The 20,701-nt window shown below is 32.0% G+C and overlaps 1 protein-coding gene and 1 pseudogene across 3 annotated transcripts; one reads left to right on the top strand and one right to left on the bottom strand.

The window, feature by feature from the left end:
* Positions 1-4,158: 4,158 nt before the first annotated feature.
* Positions 4,159-6,267, bottom strand: LOC143550321 (autophagy-related protein 8f-like; annotated as a pseudogene). Its single transcript, XR_013138306.1, has 6 exons — positions 6,215-6,267; positions 5,864-5,904; positions 5,702-5,757; positions 4,842-4,894; positions 4,623-4,741; positions 4,159-4,432 (listed from the first exon to the last, which is right to left on the bottom strand). The product of XR_013138306.1 is annotated as an autophagy-related protein 8f-like (transcript).
* Positions 6,268-10,017: 3,750 nt separating this feature from the next.
* On the top strand, positions 10,018-14,407 carry LOC143550320 (uncharacterized). Of its 2 annotated transcripts, none has more exons than XM_077040992.1 (14): positions 10,018-10,096; positions 11,145-11,196; positions 11,284-11,323; positions 11,485-11,529; positions 12,133-12,245; positions 12,341-12,406; positions 12,468-12,610; positions 12,704-12,788; positions 12,886-12,947; positions 13,433-13,537; positions 13,634-13,709; positions 13,796-13,908; positions 13,993-14,052; positions 14,284-14,407. In XM_077040992.1, the coding sequence occupies exons 1-14, from the start codon at positions 10,065-10,067 to the stop codon at positions 14,384-14,386; spliced, it is 1,095 nt and encodes a 364-aa protein (XP_076897107.1). In that variant the 5' UTR covers positions 10,018-10,064; the 3' UTR covers positions 14,387-14,407. The 2 variants fall into 2 exon arrangements, with proteins under 2 accessions (XP_076897107.1, XP_076897106.1); XM_077040991.1 differs by having other exon boundaries at positions 11,485-11,583.
* Positions 14,408-20,701: the final 6,294 nt, after the last annotated feature.

The raw sequence follows: 20,701 nt of genomic DNA, 5'->3' as shown, positions 1-20,701 counted from the left end.
TTCCAATCTAATACTTCCTCCAAATATAACCGAAACACTACTATTTAGTATTACTTCATGAACGGTATGTGTATTTTCTATTCACAATATTTTTGTGTATCATGTTTGTATGTTCTTCATTGCGTGTCTTAGTCCATGATATTCTTCATGCTAAGTTTTAGTTCATAATGTTTTTCATATATTAAAATTTGATTCTACGTGTTTAAATCATTTTACCCCCTTTGAAATGCTCCAAGTATCTAAAACTAAAAAACACTATTAGCAAAATAACACTCTTATAATCTTGACCGATCACTCTATGAATAGGTAAATTCTATGTGACCTCCCATCGTTCACAACATCCATTGTTTCTCGATGCGAACGGCTTGACGAACTGAAAACAACTATTGTCATCGATACTAGATTAAACCAAAAGCAAATAAACTCAAGGAGCACCTTTGAGAATAAGACATTGTACTGTGTCTATGTAGTGATTGGACGGAAACGCTCAATTGTGACATTGTATTGTGTTTATATGTATATATATATAAGCATCAGTATCTGCATCTTTTAGGATTTGAATCCTCGATATCTAGAGGACAGAGGGGAGGCAACTTACCACCTCACTATGTTCATTGGAGACATACCGTGTCCCTTCCTCATGTACACCTTATATATCGGAGATGATAAAATAAAATCAATATTAAGATACTTGAAAATTTAGTGAAATAACACTTAAAAAAACATATATATAGCTTGTAAGTCGCATATAACGTATATATGAATTTTGATCACTCCACTTTAGTTTAACATTTTTACTTTTTGGATCCTCAACTTTCGTAATAAAACTTTTACTCTTTTAACTTAAATCTTATTTTTGTCTCAACTTTGTTAATAAAACTTTTTTCTCTTTCATCTTTGCCACAAAACTTTAATAAAAACTATTATACTTTCAATTTTGGCCACAAAAGGTTAAGATTTTTAACCTTTGGCCACAAAATTTAACCTGACAAGTCGAACTGATGTCGACCGACTTCTGGCCGCTACGTGTTGTAGCTTTTGAGCATGTAGTGTGTTTAACACGGTTCACCGCAATACACGGGTAAAAATACTTGTTATAATTAATTAAAAGAAATGTAAAAAAGTAAAATTAAAAATAATTGTTGAATTAGTTTAAGATTGGGCTCTCATAACACATGCACATGTACACGTGTGTGTTTATTATATTTTATCTTGTTTTGGGAAATAGAAATGACATAGCCGTAGACAAAATCGTTATCAAACTATATGAGCCACCAACTTGCATGCGAGTAGTAATAGGTTGAAGACAGAACCACATGGAGTAAGGGTTGCCACTTGCCACATACTGAAGTTTTATTTTTGTAAATAATAAGAAGCATAAATGCCTAAAAAAGTCTATTGAATTTTATTAGGGGAGGATGATTATTTCTTAAAAATGAAACTTTTTTGTATTTAGGCTACTGCACTTTTTTAATTTATAGAGTTTTGATGCCCTCATTCTCGTCAGATTATGTTGTTTTAATCGGCCCACACTGATTTATACTAATTTAAAAGTTGAATAATTACTTTCAAAGGCTTTAATCATATATCTTTAATGGTCTCATTTTAGTCTTCTCTAGTAGTGTAAATAGAAAAATAAATAAATAAAAACTGAACAGCTATAAAATTTGTGTACAAGTCAAACTATAATATTATAGGGTTATTGGATTTTAACACTCTTACTTATTGGTCGGGATAAATCCTAACCCAATTTTGAACGTATTTCTCTCCAACAATCTCATGTTCTCATACTAACTTAAAAGTAACCCTGTTAACTTTTTAATTACGTGGAAAATACGCAAAGGAATTACTAGAGGAAAGTACATTCAAAGTTGGAACTATATATAAACATTTCTAACGTTGGGATTAGTCCCGGTCAATAATTGAAAGTTGAAATTATTAAGATCCAATAATCATTTATTATATTATTATGTATTTATTCGTTTTATGTTTGTAATAAATTATAAATTTCAGAGGGGTAAAACCGTAAAACCGTCTCACATTCTACAATTTACAAACAAAATGGTTTCCTTTTTTATTTATATTTTTATTTTACAAAAACTAACTAATGAAGTAGAAAGAAATATTTTAAAAAATTTTGAATATGATGAACATGAACCAGGGCCGGCTTCGAGAATTGACAAAAAATTTGAGATAAAGAGGAAAAATATTTTGGGCTTTAAATAAAATGAGTATTTTGTTGAGTTTAAATAATTTAATTTTTAAACCGGGCTTACTTGATTATGATTGAGTTGTGAAAAAAGTTTTGTATAAAAATAGACTTAAATATGTCTCAAATGAGACTATAACTCACAACCAACCGTTTGCCACTAGATCAAGCTAGTTGTTATATAATTGAATTTAAACATTAAATAAAAATATTGTTTTTTATAAAAATACATATAATATTTTCTAAAAAAAAATTCAGGCATAATTGTGTGTCAGCTGGCCGGGTGCTCTCGACCACGCAGGCCCCCCGGGGGATGAGCCCACCAAATCTGTCTTAGATGAGTGAAAGAAATGGTCCTCACGCGGAACTCAGAGTTTATGGTGTGTAGCATTCCGTGCACTTTGGGTACAATATCGTTGACGTTGGAATATTATTATTTTATAAGTAATAGAAAGGTGATAGCATCATGCATCTTGTTGTTAGGCAAAGGATATTACAAATTAAAATCTTCTTACAAAGTTGAAATATAGTGAGTAGCAAGTGGTAGGAGATGAAAGTAACGTATTATTATTTGATTGATTAAATGCACTGTATTTGTTTTTGTCAATCCTTACACACTAGTAAGAGGTTTTTAGAGTATCGTTTGTCCTTTGTCTTGATAGATGATACGAAAATGCGTGTTTTATGGACGAGACAAAGAGTATGCAACAAAGGCGTTATGCGTGTTTGTGTTCACATTGATTTTCATGTCTTGAACCGATGAAGAGCGGAAGCACTAAGGGAAGAGAATACTCTAATAGGGAAAATGAAAGATCACAAAAATTATAAAGTGAATGCTTAATACATCAAGCCACCTTTTATAAATGAATTTTAAATTCGATAAGAATGATCAAATCACGAAAATTAACCGAGACTGAAATTTTCTTTTATGCTAAAATAAATGGATAAATTACTCAAATTAAAGATTTAACATGTTTCTGCAATCAAAATGATATGAGTTATATGGTTAAAAATATGTCAGGCTAGTCATTTGAAATCTAACAAATACTGTTCACACTTGTTATTGAAATGACGGATGCCAGACGACACTTGCCATTTCAAATGATAGATGTCTGTCAAAAGCCATTTTAACATATAGAGGTAGACTATTTTGGGTATTGTGCACCAACAGCCAAAGTGGTGGATCAGAAAAAAGTGACATCCACCGCAGTTTGAAAGTATTACATCCGTCATTTCAAATGACAGAACACCGGCTAATTGTTCCAACTCACCCAACAGAAACTGACAGACCCTATATATAATCTAAGATCCGTCACTTCAAATCACAGATCTCCTAGAAACCATTGCCATATTTTCTCTTTCCTACAAACCATTTCACTCTATGTCCTATTTTGAAAAAAAAATCGTTAAAAATATGTTATGGTTTATTTTATCTTGTCAATTTTATAATCCAACTTTTATATATTATTTCTCATATGGTCTTATTCTTTATTCTGCATATATGGGCTTATACATTTTGGGCTCTCAACATATGCGCGTGAACCAGAAAACTTGGATTTAGTCTTGTAAAGCCTATTTATCATCTCCGTTTACAAGGTTTCGATTATATAATCTTGTAAAGCCCATGCTAAACATTAATGACTGCATCAATGTTTATATTTCGACCAAATGGACATTTTAGTCTTGTAAACTACACGTTGACAAAAATAAGAGAACACATAGTCATGTTAGAATCTCATTTTCTCATTACATTCAAATGAACAAGGTCTCATACAATACATGAAAAGAACAAACTAATCTAATGGAAAAGGATAACCAGCTAACGGGAACAAAACTTAAAGACGGGAATGCTTGCGGCTTAATGATAAGGAAAGTCTCAAGGATTTGGTGAGAATGTCTATCACCTATGCTTTGTAATGAAAAGAACAAGAGTGTTCACATGCATATATGATTCAAGTTTATCTAAGGACAAATCTTCGGCATCATTTTGGGGATCGAAACACGCTTGATAAAGAGCTCATTAAATAGAAAAAGAACACAAGATTATTGACAAATATTAAATAGCAAGGTTTAGATTATTATATACAAACATTCTTAGAAAGTTGTTGATGAAAGACATAACGATGCACTAGTCCCAACTGAACGTGTTCTCTCCACTGTAACAAACATATAGAAAACCATCTTCGTTTTTCTTTTCTTCGTATATTGCAGACATAATTGCCCCTATGATACAACACAATACAATACAACATCAGGTAAACATTCACAAGCCAATATATGCTAATATCTCGAAGCGAAGGTTCACGAGAGGGAGGTTTGACTTTTGAAGTCAAACAAACTAACTAACTAACTTTAATCTCCGTATCTATATTGATTTTTATTTATTTTTTTTAATATTAGAAGTGAAATTTACCGGTTGGTGGCAATGCATTATCAATAAATACGAAAATAGCCTTCTCCGCACTTAGCTTAATCCGTTTACGAATAACATACACAAATTAACCAACTGTCAAGTCAGCTGGAATAAGGTACCTGCAAGCCACAACTCATTGACTTAAATACTAAATTCAACCCACAATAATGTCTATAAAGAACTTTAGAAAATATTGCAAAAAATAATCTTATAGCGTACTTTTTCTTATCGATATTGGGAACATCACTTCTTTCTGCTTTCTCAACGATTACCTTAAATGATCACCGATTCAACTATTTATTACTATCAAAATGTTGAATCTCATACACAAAAACATCAAACTTGGAGGCAATAAGTAAAAAAGAAAACTATTTTTTAACCGTTTACAATCAAAATATTGAATCTCATGCTCAATAACATCAAACTTGTAGAAAATAAGTGAAAAACACCACCTTTTTTGAACTATTAACAATCAAATTATATGCTCAAGAACATCAAACTTGCAACAAACAAGTGAAAAAGAACACTTTTTTGAACTATTCACAATCAAATTATATGCTCAAGAACATCAAACTCAACAAATAAGTGAAAAAAAAGAACACTTTTTCTAACTATTTACAATCAAATTGTAGAATCTCATGCTCAAGAACATCAAAACTGCAACAAATAGGCGAAAAAGAACACCGTTTTGAACTATTTACAATCAAATTATATGCTCAAGAAAGTCAAGCTTGCTACAAATAGGTGAAACAGAATACTTTTATGAACTATTTACAATCAAATTATATGCTCAAGAACATCAAACTTGCAACAAACAAGTGAAAACAAACACTTTTTTGAACTATTTATAATCATATTTTAAGCTCAAGAACATCAAACTTGCAACAAATAAGTGAAAAAAGAACACTTATTCGAACTATTCACAATCAAATTGTTGAATCTCATGCTCGATAACATCAATGTCAACGCAAATAAGTAAAAAAAGAAAGCCTTTTTGAACTATTTACATTCAAACTGTTATATCTCATGCTAAATGCACCAAATAACTTATCAATTCTGTAGAAAAGATCAACACTTACCGGAATCCTATCAGGGTATTTATCCCTAATTCTAGCAGCCTCGGCTCGCCTCTTCTCTGAAACCAACACAAACCCATAACTCATAAAACCGATAACACTAACACCAAACTGCAACAACGGTTCACTTGCAAAGAAAAATCGACGTAACAAATAAGCACATACCAAGATTATGTTCTTGCTTAAATAAACTCCTGTCCATTTCACTGTATTTCAAATAAAACCACATATTAATTTATAATATTTGCATATTTTATTTGCAAATATAATATTTGCCTTCTGTTTCGATGTAATCCAATATTTGCAAATATAAATTTATAAAGAAGACCATCAAAGTATTTATATCTATATACTTTATGATAATTGATAAAGTCTCACCCACATGTAACTAATAAGTCAAAGTTTTATGATCATGTCAACCCCACACATATAACAAGATGATCCACAAAAATCAAGATAACTTAACAGTATAGTTATAAACGAATAATATGATCTATGCAATTGAATGTGACGAACCTGTTTGATAAATTGCAGAGGAGAATCTGATTGGGGTGTGTGAATTATGGGTTCTGTACAGGTGAACTTATTCTAACAAAAATGAGAAGGATTTGTAGCAAAAAAAAAAAAGAAAGTGAATTATGGGTTCTGTTAACAGGTCAAGTTATTCTAACAAAAATGAGAAGGATTTATAACAAAAAAAAAAGAAAGCGAATTATGGGTTCTGTTAACAGGTCAAGTTATTCTAACAAAATGAGAAGGATTTATAGCAAAAAAAAAAGGAAAGTGAATTATGGGTTCTGTTAATAGGTCAAGTTATTCTAACAAAAATGAGAAGGATTTGTAGCAAAAAAAAAAAAGGAAAGTGAATTATGGGTTCTGTTAACAGGTCAAGTTATTCTAACAAAAATGAGAATGATTTGTAGCAAAAAAAAAAAAAACCCTTATAAAAAGTAATAAAAAAATATAACTCAAATTTTAATATAAAAACACAAAAATGTTTCCACCGTCTTTCTCATTCTCAAAAAAAAAAAGAAAAAAAAAAAATCGAAAAAGACACAATGTTGAGTGTGTATTTTTGTTTATCATTATGTTTTCTATTTATTTTCGTCATTAATTGTGTCTTTTTTTTATATTATATTATATTACTCAATATTGTGTCATATTTTGTTCGTCATTGTGTTATATTTTGCAATCTATTGCGCCTTTTTTGGTTTATCGTTGTGTTATTTGTTCATTTTCGGCACTGTCTTTTCTTCGTTTTTTTTTTTGGAATGTGAATAACAAGGAAAACATTTTGGTTTTTTAATTTTTTTCATTTTTATTATATATTAAGTTATTATTACTTTTTTTGAATTTTTTTAGAGGTTTTTTGTGTGACCAAAAATCCATCTCACTTTTCATTTTGTCTCTATTTGCATTTGAACTTTACCCTAAAGTTGTAATGTACTCAACAAAGTAGTTTTATCTTTTAACGGTTTGAACCTCGTGTTATTCACTTTGGACAAAATGTATCTGGTATGTGAGCGGGGAGCCGGGGACAACGGGTAAACTTGAAATATTATGGATAGGTATTTGGGCAGGAGATTAATTTAAAAGTTTCGTGGGTTTGGGACGTGTGTGGTATCAAGTGATACACGAGTCTGGTTTACCCGAATTATGTGTAGTAAATATTTTCTTTCTTTTAGTTATGTATTTTTAATTTTTCTTATATGATAAAGTTGTAAAAAAATATATTAAGTTATGTATATGAAAATCGTAAAGGATAACTTTAACAAACTAATATGTATACTAGATACCTGATGAGTATGAGACCAAGAATGTGATAAGATTTTAAAATCATATACATGTGACATTTAATAACTATACTTAAATGCAAACCTTAATGCATACCCTGAATGGATGCACAACTTACAAACACGCTTGATGCGAAAATGGCTACGAAAGTTTTGTTACCATCCGAACAACAAAACTTTCAAACATAGGTAGCGTTTGGTATGCAGGATTGATAGAGGGAATGGAATGATTTATTGTGTGGGAATGAGAAAAGTGGTGTTTGATTGCTCAATGGAATGAAATCATCCATTACACATGGAATCTCATTCCATCAAAACCATTCATTCCCACCCCCCTCCCTCTTTTTTTCATTCCATTCATCCTTCACCCTACTTTCTCAACATCACCACCACCTAACAACAACAACAACAACAACCACCCCTACCATCGCCGCCGCCACCCGCTCCGCCACCATTAGCGCAACCACTACCACCTTCGCCGCCACCATTGTCCCCGTAACCACCGCAAATATTGTCACCGCCGCTGCCTACCATCATCGCCACCACCACTGTCGCTACCTAGCCATCACCACTTTCGCCACCACCACCATCGTTGCCATTGCATTTTTTTTGTAAAACAAATTATTTTGAGATAGGAGAGTTTTATTATTTCTATTTCATTCATACAATATTTTTGGATACCAAATAACAAAAAGTAATAATTCATTTCATTTTTATAGGTTAACCAAACAAGACAAAGTAATGGTAATGATCCATTTCATTCCATTGTCCATTCCATTCCTTCTCCCATTTCATTCCGTCTTCATTCCATTACCTCCAAACAAACATACCCATAGTTCTTCATAATCATCTCCGGCCCTTTCCCTATCCATATTCATATAATTACCTTAAAATCAATATCTTTTTCTCTTTCAGTTTCAATTAAATAATATATGTTTATATATTTATCTTTATCTTTTCTCTCCCCTCTACTCATCACCAATTTCTAAAAATATTAAAAAAAATTATACAGTGTGAATAATGAAACTTCAAATATAATTTTTTTCGTATAGCATTTTCTCTTTTCGCTGCTTACAATTACTCAAAACCTACCATATATTTTACAAAACACATTCACGTTATTATAAGGCATGAGCTGAGAACGCTCTTGCTAAATATAAATCCAGCATTTGTTAATATCCTAACTTGTGGACGTGTTTGATATTTACCATTAAACCAAGGGCTTATAACCTCAAAATTATAGAATCAAAACCAAAACTTATTGAAATAAAATAAAATAAAATAAAGACTTAACTATACAATTGGTGTCTAACGTTTCATGAAAGTAACAACATTGGGTATTAACATTTAAAAGTCACTTGTTTAAGTATTCTACTTTCAATTTTGTAATAAAGTTGGATACTAAGTCTAACATCCGTTAAAAATTTACCAGAATGGGAGTCATGTGATAAAAAACTAAAGGAAATCTTGCCATTACACCTTTAACCCATACTAACGTATCAACTGCTTCTTCTTCACTCTATATTTGTAATATAGAGAAAACACAAAGTCATGATTAGGGCAAATGAAGAGCAATGGACGCGTGGGCAATTAGGACAAAGTTTCAAAACTTTGAATTCAACATGACTTACGGTACGTAATTTTGGTAATGATATGCTTTTTAGACCCTTTGTTCTTGATAGTGAGATGAAATTAAAAAACCGTATTTTTATATTTTTTGGATTCAGGCCTTCATCCAGATATTTTTTCTATCATAATTCACCATGGTAGAGAATTTTTCATCAGCAACTACCACAAAGTTTATAAAATAGGCAATGTCAATTATATAGATTTGTTGGACATAGAAAAATTTTATATTTTTCACCATGGCTGTGAATTTTCCATCAGTTGCTCCAATGATTAATTTTGGGTTAGTCGGCAAATTAATCGGCCAATGGTCAAATCCAGCCAAAATTAAAATTAATCGGCTTTTTCTACTAAGGCTCCGACAAGAATCAACGGTTTCCAACAAGATTGCGGTCGAATTTAGCGATTTCCAATGAGATTCCGCCCAAAAAATATACACATATAAAACTAAAAATTACATATTAAAATATGTTCGCGTATATAAAACTGAAAATTATACGTTAAAGTTTAGATTCCATTAATCCCGAATAATCGCCGCTCGCGACTTCTATAACACCGCTACCGACCCAATCTCCATTGATTGGCAGCAGCAAACAAGAACAAGAACAAGAACAAATATGGGAACAAGATCAAACTTGTACAAGAACCCATCTTTCACATACAACAAAGCTTTCAATCTCAACTCCGTTCTTCAAAACCTTAAAGGTAAACATCAAAATCAAATCCCCCAAATACCCATCTCAATTTTTTGCTTATAACCCTCATATCTTAATCATTTCCCATCAAATTTCAAAGCTTATAATGCCGCCACCGGAACCCCAAATTCGCCGGACGAACAACCACTCTCCGGCGATCACAAAAAACCCTCTTCGCAATCCGACTGCCGTAAGCGACAGAAGAAGAATTCCGCTAAACAAACGCACGAAATCCAAGAAATCGATGGGCCCATGTCTCACCATGATTATGTTCACAAAATTAGGTACTGACCTTGAGCTCGACTTGTTTTGACTTAAAAGCTTTTTTTTTAAATTATTTTTTAACTAATGTTTTATTTAATTCTTTGACGTCGATACCCCTTTTAGCTTCGGGGGCAAAGATACAAATGTATATTAGTTTTAAATATTTTATATTTATATATCGAGTAAAACCTTAAAAGTTAAAGCAAGCCTAAGCTCAGCTCTAGGGCTTCAATAAACTTAAACGAGCTAAAGCTTGGGTCAGGCTAGCTCAAAAAATGTAAAACATAAAAATACACAAGGCTCGATATGGACCTACGAGCCTAAACAAGCTTCACATACAAGGCTCGAGCTCGGGCGCGATAACTAAACTAGCTTTGGTTGGGGTTCGGGCTCGGGCTCTGCTCGAGCTTTTTATTGATATGAGCTCGAGTAGATCGTTGGTAGCTTGGCTTGTTTCGAGCTTTTTATTAATTTATATATACGTTATTAATTATTTTTATATTTTTTGAGAAAACTTTAAATAAGCCTAAGCTTGGTCGAGCTTAATACATAGAAGTTCAAAGAATGTAAAACTTAAAAATACACAAGACTTGATAAGGACTGACGAACTCAAACGAGCTTCACATACAAGGCTCGAGCTTGGCTCGTTTATTATGCATTAATTAGTTTATATTTGTTTTTAGTTATTTTTATTAATATGGCGAAAAAATTAAACAAGCCTAAGCTCAGCTCGTGCTCCTTTAGTACCTTAAGCGAGCGAAAGCTCGGCCAGACCTCGACTGTGCAGTGTAAAATTAATACATAGAAGTTCAAAAATTGTAAAACTTAAATTGATGAGGACCAACGGGCCTAAACAAGTTTGCATACAAGGGTTGAGCTCGGGCTCGATAACTAAACGAGTTTTGTTTGGGGCTCGGGCGCTCGGCTAGGCTTGTTTTGAGCTTTTTATCGATCCGAGCTCGAGTAGCTTGCGAGCAGCTTGGTTTGTTTGCACTCCTAAAATAAGGTGATTTTATGTTTTAGTATAAGAAATTATTTGAAACCTATTTTTCGATGTGTATGATACAGGAAGGAAGCCAATTCAACTCAGTTAATTGAGGAATTAACTAATGATGTATTGGTACACTCTGTTTTCATTTTCAGCACATTTATAGTTTTTGTTACATTTTTGGTACTTAGGTTTAAAAACTTGGTGTTCATGTTGCAGGAGAGCTCGACTGCAGGTCGACGGTTAGTGCAGTATGATAGTAAGTTTAATTTTGTTAACTTTAGATATATTATTGTTGTTGTTATTATTATTATTATTATTATTATTGTGTAATTAGGTTTCTAAGTTAGTTGAATATTGGATGATGAAACATATTTCAGGCGAGTTTGTTCTTATGTTAACTTGTTAATGGATACACAGGTGATAAAAGTAGTTTCTCGGAAGGTGAAGAGGATCGTGTATCTGGTTTGATTAGTAATATCTATGAAGAAAAGAATGATCCGGATCAAGATAACGACGGTTGGTTCTTCATCTTTTTTTGTGTATATGTTGCATGTCTAATTTTTTTTTTTGTATAAAATTAGTTGTGATCTTATGTTATTTAGAAACAGTTTTCATTCATTAAAGAATAGTGTTTACATCTGATGCGTAATTATGTATTAGTGATAAGTTAGTCAACTCCAGCATGACCAATATTTTTATTCGTGTCAATAAATCAACTCCAGCCCACACACTTAAGATTGTGCAACCCGAACACAACCCATTTAACCTGTTTATCCAAATGTATCAAACAGGTTTGCGGGTAATAATAATAACCAAGTTGTAAATGTGTTAATCGAGTTGGTGGGTTGTAACCCAAATGGGCTAAACTGGTCATAAACAAGTTAATGGGTCAACTTGTTTAACTAAATTGGTTAACCAGGTCAACCCAAACATGACCCGTTTAACTAAATTGTTAAAACAGGATAGATATGCCAACACGAATTCTAATTATTTTTGTGTTTATCGGTTTTTTGGCGTGTGCAATGATTTTAATATTTGTTTTGTTATGTTCCAACTTTATTTTAGGAAATACAGACCCTACAAATCTTGTAAAGAAAAGAAGTGAGCAGCGGTTTGCAGTTCCTGGAGAGCCTGCATGTGTTGTTTGTGGCAAATACGGGGAATATATATGCGATGAGGTGCCATTTGTTATTTATGGTTACTATCTAATGTCATATTCCAAATAATATACATTTTTTAATGTTTTCTTTTATTCATATCAATTGTTTTGCAGACTGATGATGATATTTGCAGCATGTATTGCAAAACTGAGCTTTTGAACAATCTCAAGTTTTCTCAGGTACTGACATTTGACTTTGACTTTTTATTTAATTTACAAGTGACATCTTAACATTTTTTAGGGGTCTCGAAGCAACCAAAGTTTAGTTGAAGCATCAAGCGGGCCTAAATTCCCGTTACAAGTTTTTGAAAGTGGAGGAGACACGTGGGATTTTGACCGTAATCGTTGGTCAACAAAAAGATCTAGTCTTTCTACTTATGAATGGTACATTCAGCTGCCGGTTCACTTGAAACCTAAAAAAGTTTTGGAACATAAATAGGTTAATAATTTATATTAATTTATGTTTTTTTATCTTAGTTGGAAATGTAAAAAGGCCGGTCATCTTGCTGAAGATTGTTTAGTAATGGATTGGAATCCTCAGTCTTCGTCATGTAGTAACAAGGTACTTTGTTTATATCCTTTTTCGTTCTTAATATCTTGAATTTTAAATGTTTTAAATTGTATGATAAACAATTTAAATTTGCATATTTCATTTGTAGGCGTCATCATCTTCAAATAGACAAAGTGTTATACCCAAGGATCTTCTTGAACTATACAAAAGGTCCATTATTTATTCCTCACTAGCTTGTGTATCTATTAAGACTAAATTACACTTTTGTGTTCTTAAACTAAAGAAATAACATAAATAATTCTTTATGTTCATATATTGTAACATTTTACGTTCTTTCCTTTAACAGGCGTTAATGTTGTCACTTAAATCCAGTTAGTGAGCATTGCACACGAGGGCAAATTGGTCTGCTTACCCTTTTAGGAACTGCTTATGTAATGCATATGACTGGACTTAATAGACAAATTTAACGCCCATTGACGCTAAGTGTTACAACATACGAGCATAAAAGGATGACGTTAGTTATTTCCTTAGTTTAAGGACGCAAAATAAAATTTACTCTTAAATTTGTTACCACTCATCGGATTTGCAATTTCATTTTTTTTTACCTTAATAGTTCAAAACATATTTTTAAAATTTTTTTTACAAGGGTAAAAATGGGATAACTATAGCATATAACGTGTTTTCATTATGTATAGATGCCATCAAATCGGGAAGACGTCTGCAGCAACTAAATGCAATGCTTGCCATAGGGTATCTACTCTGGCATCATGCCTTGATTGTAGAATATCATTTTGTGATAGGTAATTTACATAAATAATAATCTGAACAATTTTTTTTTTCTTTCATAAAAATACATTTCATGTTACTTTCAACCTCTTGTGGATGTGGATTTCCAGTGCAGGACACTTAATGGAGCATATTAAGACACACCCTTCGCATAGCAAGTATTACTCTTTTAAACTCAACCGTCTCGTGAGTCTTCTTAGCCACTTTTTTTGCATATTAATTTTGTTCTTTTTGCTGAAAATCCTCTTTATATTTACTTTTTGTTGGCATAGGTTAAATGCTGTAAATCAAGTTGTAAGGTGACTGATATCAAGGATCTTCTTGCTTGTCACTTTTGCTTTGATAAAGCGTTCGACAAGTTCTATGACATGTACAACGCAACATGGTACGTTATTTATCTTAAACCAAGAATAAATGTTTAAAGTTTTAACTACTCGTTGTTTGTGTTTTTAAATCTTTATTTTTTTAGGAAATCGGCAGGAACATCGATTATTTCCGGCTCCATCTGTTGTGAAGATCACTTTGCTTGGTATAGCTCGCCTTTTCAAAATAGTTTTTTAAATATTTATATTTTTTAAATTAAATTTCTTTTAGAAAAAGTATCATAATTGAAAAATGTGGAACTAAAACGCAATCAGCATCTACATCAATCTTGAATAACCAAAGTCCTGAGTTTGAATTTGACTTTTCAACGTAAAGTCAACTCGAATTATTGGACGAAGTCTTTTTACTAATCTGTTGGTGGATTACACTATTACAGGCATAGAATGAATTGCTTGAATGCGGGTGTGGAAGACAGTGCGTATATTTTCAACAAGCGCATGTTGAATGGAACACGATCTTTGAGCGTTTTCATATTCTAAAAGCATGTTCGGGATGAAAAAAGTTCGAATTTCTGTTATAGTTGATAATTGATTTTAAAAGATGATAGGCATTTTCATTCATTTTATGAAAAATCTTTCCTAAATGATATAATTCAATTTGAAACCTTTAAATTTTAAATATAAACGAGGAATGAGTAAAATTTAATAAAAACAAACTTAAAAATAATGAAAAGCGTATGAATTATTTATGTAATTTATATATAATTTAGGTCACGTCGTGTGTACTCTATGTGTGGAAGGTTTTGTGGGTACTTTGTGATACTTATGAGAATACTTTGTGATAAAACAGGGAATTCACCGTAAATGCAAAAGATAAAAGACAGAATATGAGGGTTTTTGTTGTTACATCATAATTGCATTCATCAATACAATTTGGGTGCAAATATTTGCATTTATCTCGTTCTTCTCATAACTAATCACGATTCATCACATGAATTAATGGATTCTGCAGGTTAATTGGTGATGAACATAAGTTGGATAATTCGTGTCTTACAACTTATTTGAATTTGAAAATTTTATCATTTTTCAAGAAACTAGTGTTTAAGATCCGTGTTAGTTTCTACGAAGTTTCGTGAACTTGGATCAATATTTGCCAAGATTGTTGGAAATTTGGACACAAAAATAATTAGTATGTGTTACTAATAAATTATTTGTTAACGTGTACCAGGTAGAGTATTGATGAATGCGACATCGATACTCTAAGTTGTATGTTTGAGAATATGAACTATGAAAAGTGGTTTGTTCCACATTGGTGAAATGAGAAAATTAGTTTCTCTCACACTGATTGAATCATAAACTTATGAGTTGTAAGGCCCTGATTTCGGTGCTTACATTGGGTGTTGGATTTACTAATAAACACAGTTCTAAATATCAGAGCAAATTAAAACTTTTGCGGAAATATAAAACATTAACCATTTCTTACAAATCATTGAATTATTGTCCTTAAACATCACAAATTGTCTTAACATAAAACATAATCATAAAACTTAACATCCTTCTTTCTTCAAATGCTAGCCACCTCAGTCCACTGCCATGTGTCCTGCTTCAAGCCAGCAGCCTCATTCTACTAATTTGCGTGCATTCTAAAAGTCAGATATGCTGAGTGAGTTCCAATTAAACAAGTCGCAGGCTATTCTTACACATTAAACATACACTTTCGTATCCGAAGATACCGTTCTTACATGCAACCTATACTTACCTTTTTTTACTTATTTCATTCTTATACTTTTATCATTTTAGATTAATACTTTTATTCTTACATTCCTACACAGATATTATAGAGTCTACCACCCTAATTCTTGCACATATATTTTAAGGGTCTACCACACCCTCATTCTCACAGATATTGTAAGGGTATGCCACCTTAATTCTTACATTCATATATTTATAAGCCTAACTAAAAACATACGACAATATCTCACAATTCATAGTTATACTCAATCATCTTACACTTCTTTTCTTACAACTATGCACATAGCCTTGAAAACATTCAAAGAGAAAGGGGCTAGAAACTCATATGAATCTCGTAACACCTCTCCTTAGTTGCACACGGCTAACTGTATAATTATTTATAAGTATCAATTAACTACTTCTAATCAAATCATACTTCTAGGTTATTTAAGCCCCTAACAAATGGGGGTCCGGGGGCAACGCCTTTGGTAGCGGGGTCCTAGGGGCGGCAGTCCCTAGTAGGGTCCAAAGGGCATAGCCCCTGGCTGGGGTTAAGCTTTATTAAAATTTCATCAGAAAATTGAATTTTTAAACGAATCGTATCGAATCCCAAACGAATCAAATCGAATTTCAAAATGAATCGAATCGAATTCCAAACGTTGAATCCCAAACGAATTGAATCGAATTCCAAACGTCGGATCCCAAATGAATTGAATCGAATCGAATTGAATCCCAAACGAATCGAATCATATTCCAAAACGAATCGAATCAAATCCTAAACGAATTGAATCGAATTTCAAAACGAATTGCGTCGAATTCCAAAACGAAACAAATTCTCATGAATTAGATTCAAAACTGGTTTTTCATGCCTTTCTATTTTAATCGATTTCTTTCCTCCCCTTATGCCCGTTTTACCGATAAAACGAGTTCTGGGTCATAACAACTTCATTTTTTTTACGTTTACAAGGACCGAACGAAACCCGGTTGGTTCTGTCTCACGTCCGATAGCTCGTTTGTGGAAAAGTTTGGGTTTTCTTACATGATATGGTCCGATTTGTCTTAGTATCAAATCTTATAATGAACCGACCTCAAACACTCGACCTTTTATTCGAAAACATACCTCTTGGGTTCGGCTCGGTTCAGATCTAATTCAACCCGTGAATCAGGATGCGTTTTCTTATTGTTTGTTGAATATTCGACACGAAATCTACCTCTTCTTCAGCTTGGATCTGGGTCCGAAATGTTAAGAGTGCTTGTGTGTGTTTTTTAGAGTGTATGGAGACAATGATGATGGAAATGAGGATTTTAGGGTTTTAGGGAGGTTGAAGGGTGTTTAAGAGCATTCCCAGCCCGTTTCCTACCTTATATCCATATATATATATCATATAATTACACTAAAAGCACTGTATTTTCTCTCTCCTATTTAATTAAATAATAATTTTTATACTTTTATTATCATATTTTCTCTCTATTTCACTCACAACTACTTTCTGAAGATATTAAAAAACTATACAATATCTACAATAAAGACTCAAATTTAACTTTCTCATATAAATTTTCTCTCTTCTCTACTCACAACCACTCATAACCATACCATATAATTTGTAAATCCCCCTCATATAATTTTAGGAAATGGATTGAGAATGCTTTAAAGAGCCCTAAGCCTATGGACCTTAAGGCCAATCACCATCCCTTACTCCATCTTTTATTTTCCAAGCCCACACTCAACTTATTATTATTTTAATCCAATTAAATCATAACACACCATTAAATAAACAAGATTCTTTTATTTATTTATTATTATTATTATTATTATTATTATTATTATTATTATTATCATAAATAGGATGTTACATGAGTACCTTATAAAGAGGAGGACTCACGAGCTTATATTTTTGTATGACAAGACACATTTAGTGGCCTTAGCAAGAGTATGAGACACGGACTTAGGCGTAGAGCAACATGCTTAATGTGGCGGTTTGATGGTGGGACTGGGTAGCGACGAGTGACCACCTAGCGTGTCATCACCTGGTGAGTTGTGTCCCCATGTGTCAGTGAGTCATCTGCTACGTATTGAGTTATGTGACAAGCGTCAGGTGCCTCAAACAAGTGTCATCATCTTGTGACAAATGTCAACACATACCTGTTATATATAGACGATGAAGTTCGAGTCTTGAGGGGATGGAACAATAACCGGAAAAACACGCAAATCAAATCATTACTCAAACATAGTTCAAGCATTCTAACTCTGAACCAGAACCGTTTCCAGCTTTCTCATCCATGCATGCTCTCGTTTCAGGTATAGTTCGGTTGTAATCCTGACGGTAAACACCGATTCGTCTGCTGTGTCCTGGGAGACAGACGGGTTCACCTGGGCAACCCGAAATCTGTTTTAAGAAATCTTTGTTTAACAGAAATCATCAGGCTTCACCCGTTTTTGCTTTGTTTATGTTTTCTTTAGTATTTATGTTTGTTATTTATTTCATGTAATTTATTATTAAGTACTGTAAGTTCTTTTTTCTTCGACTTATGTATTGTAATCAATATTAATGAAAATTTAATATTAATTATTGTACTTTAAGTTTGTGAACAATAATTCTACAAAGATAAGAACATATTTTGACTTCAAAAAGTAAAAATTAAGTTGTGATATTCAAAAGTCAAATTCAATAACTTAATGGCGGTCTTATAATTTAAAATCTGAATCGATAATTCAAGTCGATGTTCTTGAAATTCACAACAGATTATATTGAATTCAAGATTGGATATTCAAACTGTGAAATTGATACACCATAAAGCAAGGTGCAGGATTACAGATTGTATAAATTGAAAGTCAACATTTTTAAGATAAACTTGTGAACGATTCTTACTTGATATGGATCAAATAAGAGTGTAGTTGATTCAGATTGTTTATGCAATTCTTGATGAAGACTTGAGGCCAAAATTGAGGTTTGAGTAATCTTAAGTTTTAATTGTTGGCCGTGAACACTCCTAACTAACAAAATGTTATCGTCACTCTGAACTTTCAATGTATTTTATGTTACAACTCTCAAACTAACAAGACACCAAGTGTGTTAATATTATTGCTGATGTGACTTTTTTAATGATGGAATAATAAAAATATGTGAGTCCCACACCACCACCTTCTCTTTCTTCTACTCCATAAAACCCAACCTCTATTCCCACCACCCCACCGAACACCTCCACCACCGCCACCCACCACGACCATGGAGCCACACCAAGGTTTGAATCTTTTAAATCCAATTGCTCATAAAGAAATTAATTATTTAATATATATATATATATATATATATATTAATTGTACAATTCCAAACTACAAAGTAATTTATCTATAACAAATAAAGATCTATCAAAAGTAAACATTATTAAATATTAAATATCAACTTTTAAGTATTATTTTTTAAGAATTTTTACATATATTCTCTTACTAAACTTCTTAATTACATATTTCTCCAATGTTAAAATCTTAGTTATATATTTCCTCTTTTAACATAGAATTACCCTTTTTCCCTTATTATGCATTATTCAGTTGTAAAGAGAGTCTGCCATATATTTTAAATTGCAAAATCAAAATTGAATTATAAAAAAATTAAAAATAAAAAGAACCAATTATTTGCTATGTTGCAACGAACATGACTATTAATTAACTCATAATAAACAAATAACATATTTATTTGTTTTTCTTTTAGAAAATTAAATATATAGCCATTTTTCTTTATAAATGATTATAAGCAAATGACTTTTCTTGAACTTAATGATTAAAGAGATTTTTCCGTATATTCTTAAGTCTCTTAATTAAATATTTTTTAATAATAAAACCTTAATTAATATATTCAATCTATAAACTATATAAATTTTTTTTTATATTTGCTAATGATTGAAAAAAATCAACTTCAATTGCATTTATTAACATCGACATGTTTGTCTTAGCACCGACTCGGTTTGGGTATAAATTAGGGATATATGTAATTGTTATTAAGAAGGGGATATACGTAAAGTTTTATAATTAGTTCATTAACATTAAAGCTGTCATTTAATTAGCTAATTTTAGTAAAATTGAGAGATATGTAATATATGTGGTTTAGGAAGGGGAAATATATAATTGATTTTTAAGAAATGGGTATATATGTAATAAGAAAACTTAGGAAGATGATATATGTAAATGCCCTTATTTTTTAAAATATTAATAGTTAAAATTATGGACTGTTCACGATGATTATTTCTCTAAATATCTATCCACGTAACTTTGATTTGCATCAATGCGTTAAACTCCTATAAACATTGATTAACTATAATTACTTGTTAGGTTGAGTGTTATAGAGGTGCTACGTGGGGCGTCAAAATCCACCTCACGTGACACACGGCCAAACCACAACATCTCCCATTAACATGCTGACACCAAACTTTTTGCCCTTCTTCGGCCATCCCGTTATCACCCAGGCTGTCTGAAAAGATGGGTCCATACTATTTCGGCCAATCACAATTCTTGGGTTTTTTTTTAATATATAGGTAAACTACAACGTGCTTATTAAAGGACGAATTAGTTAAAAGTTAAAACTCACTGTCTACGTGACAGTGACATGCCACTTTAAATAGTTCATACTAGCCAAACCACAACCGATAGCGTTATATGAACTGTTATTATCAAACCTCATTGCCAGCTTTGCAAATTTTTATTACATGAGCATCTTTTACCGGAGTAACCCATTGAAAAACTCTTTTCCACCATTCTTTTTTCAAGATATCGACGACTTTGTTCTTTGTCTTTTTCACCGAATTCTAGTAATTATTTAAGCAACTTTTTCAAAATTTTGTTTTCTAGATTTCTTTGATGTTATTGTCATCCAACGTCATGATTTTAGAAAGAAAGAGTGAAAGACAACGAATATTCTATAAATTAACACAGCCACCTTTTCATCAATTATTCCAAAGATGCATGCTAACTTTTTGAACGTCCATCATTCATTATTTATTAACAAACGGGGATTTTTTTTTTCGTGAGGCACTTTTCTTTTTATTTGTTGGAAAATTAGATTTTATTAATTTGATATTAAAAATTGATGTCATTGGTTCCACATTTCATATTTTTTATTTTCATTGCAC

Source organism: Bidens hawaiensis, unplaced genomic scaffold (genome assembly GCF_021521415.1).
Source record: "Bidens hawaiensis isolate Kalapana, Puna unplaced genomic scaffold, B.hawaiensis_p1.1 tig00016006_1, whole genome shotgun sequence".
NCBI lineage: Eukaryota > Viridiplantae > Streptophyta > Magnoliopsida > Asterales > Asteraceae > Bidens > Bidens hawaiensis.
The sequence above is the reverse complement of the archived record's forward strand: the minus strand, read 5'-3'. Positions and strand labels throughout refer to the sequence as shown.